The sequence below is a fragment of the Oratosquilla oratoria genome, chromosome 41, assembly GCF_046742065.1.
Source record: "Oratosquilla oratoria isolate Oo_2021 chromosome 41, ASM4674206v1, whole genome shotgun sequence".
Classification (NCBI taxonomy): Eukaryota; Metazoa; Arthropoda; class Malacostraca; order Stomatopoda; family Squillidae; genus Oratosquilla; species Oratosquilla oratoria.
Window position 1 is genome coordinate 12877638 of NC_134817.1, and position 7232 is coordinate 12884869.

The 7232-nt window shown below is 43.9% G+C and overlaps 1 protein-coding gene across 3 annotated transcripts in view; it reads left to right on the forward strand.

Annotated features, from left to right (window-relative positions):
* LOC143020975 (neprilysin-1-like) overlaps positions 1–5411 on the forward strand; it is a 40582-nt gene extending 35171 nt beyond the window's left edge. For all 3 annotated transcript variants that reach the window (XM_076178033.1, XM_076178031.1, XM_076178034.1), the window contains exons 20-21: positions 3847–4011; positions 4993–5411. In XM_076178033.1, the coding sequence (XP_076034148.1) occupies positions 3847–4011; positions 4993–5172 (345 nt within the window). In that variant the 3' untranslated portion in view covers positions 5173–5411. The remainder of the gene's footprint in view (positions 1–3846; positions 4012–4992) is intronic.
* The last annotated feature ends 1821 nt before the right edge of the window (positions 5412–7232 follow it).

Below are 7232 nucleotides of genomic sequence, written 5' to 3' on the forward strand. Positions count from 1 at the left end.
GATGTTGAGACATTCTGACAGGTTGACGTAAGTGGAGTATGAAACACAGGAGTCTTAGTCACACACACACACACACACACACACACACACACACACACACACACACACACACACACACACACACACACACACACACACACACACACACACACACACACACACACACACACACTCACACACACATTCACACACACACACACACACACACACACACACACACACACACACACATACACACACACACACACACACACGTGATCCAAAGACAAAGTGAATACACGCACGTGCGCGCGCACACACACACACACGCACACACGCGCGCACACACATTCACACACACACACACACATTTACACACACACGCACACGCTGAGCACATCCCAGTGAATGAAAAATATATCTTTTCATCACCAAAACCATTTGATGGAGGCACCGACTGTAGAACTTCATTTCTTATTCCTATTTCCACGTAAAAGGCAGCCAGTAACCTAGAATCTAATTTCCCGCTCAGTAAAAATCGCGACTTTGTGCAGCAACTGCTGCTGCAACGAAATATGCACCGAAATCAAAACGCCTTTAATTAACGTGAAGGGTTGGGGGGGAGAGGAAAAGGAGGAGGAGGAGGAGGGGGAGGAAGAAGAAGAAGAGGAGGAGGAGGAGGAGGAGGAGGAGGATTCTCGACTGAATCGCCTCTATGACATCCCTCCACAGGGGTCACTCTCCTCTGGCAGACCTTGTTCCGTGAATGAGAACGAAGAGGCGTTGGGAAAAGAGGAAGAGGAGGAGGAGGAGAAGGAGGAGGAGGACAAGAAGGAGGAGGAGGAGAAGGTCGTGGTTGTGGAAGAGGAGTGAAAGAAAGGAGGAGGACAAGGAGGAGGAGGAGGAAGTTGTGGTTATGGAAGAGGAGTAAGAGAAAGAAAGGAGGAGGACATAGAGGAGGAGGAAGTTGTGGTTATGGAAGAGGAGTAAGAGAAAGAAAGGAGGAGGACATAGAGGAGGAGGAGGAAGTCGTGGTTATGGAAGAGGAGTAAGAGAAAGAAAGGATGAGGACAAAGAGGAGGAGGAGGAGGAGGAAGTCGTGGTTATGGAAAAGGAGTAAGAGAAAGAAAGGAGGAGGACAAATAAGAGGAGGTGAAAAAAGAAAGAAAAAGGAGATGAAGAACAAAAAGATGGAGGAGGAAAAGAAGGAGGTGGAGTCGGAAAAGGAGTAAGAAAAGGAGGAAAAAAAAAAAAAAAGGAAAGAGAAAGAAGATGAATAGGAGGAACAGGAAAAGGAAAGACACCGAAAACGACTCCCCATCTTTTTGGTATCTGGACAATTGCGCCCGGACAACTGCCCACTAGGACAACTTCCCACTAGGACAACTGCCCACTAGGACAACTCCCCCCCCCCTTTACCTTGGCTGAAGTTGGCCGTCAGCTGCCCCCTCTCTCTCTCACCTCCCTCTCCCCACAGCTGTTATCCGCAAACCCCTCTCCCCCTTCTCCCACTCCCCCACCTTCTCCTGTGACCACATTGCCTTCGGTCACAGGAAGTTTCTTCCTTCTGGTGAGGGCCGAATTCGTTTCTGCGAATTTCTCTTCGCCGGTTCCGGGAAGGTACAGGCGTTAAAACCATTTCCAGCTCACCAAGACATAACATAAGAATGGAGGAGACTCCAAGAGACCATAAGGCCTACACTAGGCAGTTCCATGTCCCTTACCACCATAGACCACCGATTACCATATACCTGGGGTGTGCGAACATCCTGAGGAAGGATATCAGGTACGATTACAGATAAGCGTCTCCTAATGTAAGCTCCTCAAGTTGACGGACCTCTGTGTGGTACAGTATTGTACCGCGTTTCCATTGGGTCGTCCTTCTTCATTGTGAGGGGGAAATCTCAATATACATGCCTTATGAACGTCCTCATAAGAAACGACACAGGTCTTAGTTGAATATCTCTCTGCCTCGACACATTTCAAGCCTTTAGATGTTGGAGATCGCTCTCAGGTGAATGAAATAGCCTGGAGGTATTCAGGGCAAGACATATAAGTTGACTATTGCAGTACAGGTATTTGTCTCGACAGTTGGTAGCCCTGGATGTCATCCCTGCAGGTAAATTTTCACAAAAGTCCTATTACAGCGAATGCGTTGAACACACACACACACACACACACACACACACACACACACACACACACACACACACACACACACACACACACACACGCACACACATCCTCATCCACACACACAGATATATACACACATACACCCACGCACATACACATGCACACACGCACATACACCCACACACCAACACACATACACACCCACACACACAAATTAAAACTACGTTCAACTTTGCGGACACAAAGTATTTCCGGAGTAGGAAGGGGGTGGGGAAGGAGCTGACCAACATCCTGGAGGCGAGACCAACATATCAACACGGCAAGAACAACTCAAAGACGAAAAGAAGAAAGGAAAAAAAAAAAAAAGTGGATAGGAACGGGTGAATTTATATATGAGGGAAGGAAGGAGGGAGGGAGGGAGGAGGAAGGAGAGAGGGAAGGAGGAGGAAGAAAGAAGATTAGAGGAGATGGAAAGGAGGGGATTAGGGAGAGGGAGTAAAGAAGAGAGGAGATGGGTTACAAGTAAAAGCAACTCCTGAGGAATGAGGTAAAGAGCGGCATAAAGAGAAGTTACATTAAGAGAGAGTTCGGAGGGAAGGAGGAAAAACTGGAGGGAGAGGAGGGAAGAGGAAAAGAGGAGGGAGAGGAGGGAAGCAGAAAAAAATTGTTATTGTTGTTGATGTTGGGCAGTCCACGGTGTCCTTGGGTTATAAACCCCAAGACACTGGAAACCAGTCGCCCTGCAGGACTCCCAAAAGAGATCCTCCTCCCTAGGTATGTTGGTGTTCGTGTCTGTGTGTTCCGCCACTGCTTTGCAGTTTCTAACGACTCGAGAGATCCTGGCTGAGACAACTTGGCACAGAGGTCACATGTCGCCTCTTGTGTTTATGAGTTTCTGTTTACAAACCCTGAATGTTGTGTGATGGCAGCGGCGAGCTCTGCCCTGACAGTGAGATGTGGAGTCCAACAAGGATCACTGCTGGCACCCGTGATGTTCCTGAGATTCGCAAATTTAGGTTTAAGAAGGAAATAGGCAAGAACTGGTTTACCAAATTGAGTGGTTGACGAATGGAATAGACTTAGTAACCATCTAGTGAGCGGTGAAACAATCTATTGTTTTAAGAGAAGTTGATATGACTTTATGGATAGAGATGACAGGTGATAAGGGACATGGAACTGCCTAGTGTAGGCCTTAGGGTCTCATCCATCCTTATGTTCTTATGTCTCCGGGTTATGCACTAGTAGTGGGTCGACGGCAAAGGATCCTGTTAGGTTCCAGGCGAGCTGGAACATTGTCTATGAGAATTGGATGCACATTTTTGATTAAGAGAGGCATGGGACATCGAAAGTGTTAACTCGTTCTCTCTCCCTCTCTTTTCCTCCCCTCCCCTCCTTTCTCTTTCTCCCTCTCTCTCCACTTCTGGTAATTACCCGTCCTCCAGTGATTTTGGGTAACGCCAATATTAATGGAGACATTTTTAGGATAACACGAATACACTTTATATCCTGACAGAAACATTGTACCTGTTTCCTACCAAGCGGGCTTTTCTCACAGCCTTCCCGATGAGTAAATCTGACGAATCCGTAAAACAAACCAAGCAAATTAATTAAAAAACAAATCAATAAAATAAATAGACAAATAAATAACCAAGCACCAACTAGAAAAAGAATCAGGAAACTGGAAAAAAAGGGGAAAACAAATGAGTAACTTTTGTCGTCTTCCTCCTTCAGGTGAACGGGCAATTGACCCTTGGGGAGAACATCGCGGACAACGGAGGTCTTCGGGAGGCCTACCTCGCCTACCGCCTGTGGGTCGAACGCTACGGCGAGGAACCTCGACTGCCGGGTCTCGAGGAGTTCTCCCCCGACCACATCTTCTACCTCGCCTACGCCAACGTAAGTCAATTGGCACTTGACCCGTGCCGCGGTGTCAAATCATCTTGGACATTTCATTTTATCTTGTTCACTTATTTATCAATTTATTTATTTATTTATTTATTTATTTATTCACTGGGGGGTCCTTTATTTTTGGGGATATCTCTCTCTCTCTCTCTACTTACTCATTCCTTTCCCTAAGATCAATTCTATGGCATGGTCATGAAGTACGAGGTATAGTTGATATTGTATAAATGTATCCTGGAGGTGGTATATTCGTTTACAAGTGCTATGTTTAAAAGAAAGCGCTTATAGCACCTCAGTGGTTGCATTTCCCGGTTCTGTATGTAACTAAACTTTTGACGACCTGAAATAATTTCCACTGCGCAATAACTTCTTATCCACTTGTTATGTACAAACTATAGTCAATATTTGGTCGATAAGATATTCTTAAGTAAATACAATGTTATATGTTTGTAACTACGGGTATGATGTTATATATACTTGTGGCCATCGTACAAATCTAGGTTTAGCAAGCTCTGCCCTGACAGTGAGATGAGGAGTCCAACAAGGATCACTGCTGGCACCCACGATGTCCCTGACACTCGCAAATTAAAGTTTAAGAAGGAAATAGGCAAAAACTGGTTTACCAATAGATTGGTTAACGAATGGAATAAACGTAGTAACCAGGCAGTGAGCGCTGAATGAATTGGTTGTTTTAAGAAAAGGCTAGATAACTTTATAAATAGGCTTGAGAGGTGGTAAGGGACATGGAACTGCCTAGTGTAGGCCTTATGGTCTCTTACAGTCTCCTCCAATCTTATGTTCTCATGTACATTGCGATGTTTTTTCTGTGTTGAAACTATTGGTTCTTTTAGAGAAGGTTAGATAGTTTTATGGATAACAGGTGGCAGTGGTACTGCCTAGTGTAGGCCTTATGGCCTCTTTCAGCCTCCTCCATTCTTATGTTCTTATGTACATTACGATCTTTTCTTTCTTCAGCAATGGTGTGAACACAACACTGCAAATGCAGTTCTTAGTCAGGTGTCGACCAACCCACATTCGCCCGGTCGCTTCCGGGTCCTGGGGCCCCTCAGCAACGACGCTGAATTTTCTGAAACCTGGAAGTGTCCAAAGGACTCCCCCATGAACAGGGAGGAGGAACGATGCCTCCTGTGGTAGGCGAGGAGGGTGAGGAGGAAGAGGAGGAGGAGGAGGAGGAGGAGAGGGGGAGGAGGAGGAGGAGGAGGAGCTAAAAGCCTGAAGGAAGTCGAGCGAATGACCAACACAAGTGTCAAGGAAATAATTTTGTAATTTAAGTTAAATGACTTGTTACTGTTCATTTTTGAATTGTTACCTTTAAGGAAAGTGGGTATATTGTTCCTATATAGAAATTATTAAACACTTTTCTCGTTTAATAATATCGTTTTCTTTTTCTTTTTCTTTTTCTCTCCTGAAAAGGATTAGTCGACTGATTTAGAAAAAAAATTGTGCCCCCCAAAAATTAAAAAAAAAAAAAGTAGATTAATAGAAAAAGAATACAAATAAGTGTTTAAAATATACTATAAATATTCCCATCACAAATCTGCACTTGTCACTCGGGTATTTCCCAACAAATAAATTAAACAATGCCAGGAAATACGATATTATGTTTAATAAGGCTCCCGCTGTTTCGCCACGCTACAACCATCGCTTTCCTATCACGCCCCTGTGTTTTAACCTCATGTCAATTGGACATCATCGGAACATTACAAAACAATGATACACATTAGACACACAAATATGAGACCGTTTGGTCCATGGACAGGCCGACCAAGGCTGTGTGGCAGACATACCCAGAGGTTAGGTTAGGTTAGCCTAAGTTCTGAAAAAAATGAAACGATAAAAGATAAGAGTGACCATCACTAGTTCACCAGCGCTTCTGTCGCGCCGAGGAAGGGAAGTCAAAGAAAGGAGGCGAGGGAGAATACCGTGGAGGATTGTCAAAGTTAAAAGTAATCAGCATTCTTGTTAATACTATTATTACGGTTATCATCATCATTTTCATTGTCATTATTATTAGTTATTATAAAAATAATAATAATAATAACTATTATTATTATTATTATCATTATTATTATTATTATCATTATTATTATTATTATTATTATTATTATTATTATTATTATTATTATTATTATCATTATTATTATTATTGTTAGCTATCATAATGTTTCATCATATTTTGACGCAGCTCGAAGGGATTTCTCCCCGCCTTCTTTTTTCTGCATGAAGGGACGGAGAGGGGGGGGGGTCGCCGATTAAATGAAGTGGTCTTGCTGTGGACGTGCTGTGTCTTGCTACATTGCTTTTGATCCAGGGCAGTGGGTGAGATACGGGGATGACCTGCCATCCAGGAGGAACTAAGGAAAGAGGGATGGAGGGAGGGAGAGGCGAATGGGAGTGGAGTATGTGGGGATGAAATGGGTGGGAGTGGATTTATGCCTTTGACTTTGGCTACCTCTCTTGTAAGGGGGAAAAATCCCTTCATATACCGGTATGTATAATTATAATTATAATTATAAATCATCATTATATTATTATTGTTGTTATTGATAATATCAGTTCCCCTCCAAACACTACAAATAATAAAATAAATGAGCACATGAATAAAACAAAAACAAGCAATATAACAAATACATTAAAAATGAAATCAAAGCAATGAAGATAAATGAACATGTAAATAAAGAACCAGCGAATGAAACAATAAAACGGAATAAAACTACTACACAAACAAACAAATGGAGAAATTGAAGAGAAAAAAAAAGACGAATGTCATGGTTCACGTGGTGATGAGAAGGCGCAGAAGACGACCGGACGGAGGAGGAGGAGGAGGAGGAGGAGGAGGAGGAGGAGGAGGAGGAGGAGGGGGGGAGGAGGAGGAGGAGGAGGGGGGAGGAGGAGGAGGAGGAGGGGGGAGGAGGAGGAGGGGGGAGGAGGAGGAGGAGGAGGAGGAGGAGGAGGAGGAGGAGGAGGAGGAGGAGAAGAAGAATAAGAAAAAAAAAATAGGAAAAAATTTATATACGAAGTGCGCAGTAAGTTGTGGGGAGGGAGGGAGGGAGGAGAGGGTTGAAGGAGGGAAAGGTAAGGGGAGGGGAGGGAAGGAAGAAGAGGGAATTACATGGACAAACGAACATCAACAGACCTATTTGTCCATACATGACTGTTCCGGTACTTAAACTATTATTGTTATCATTACTATT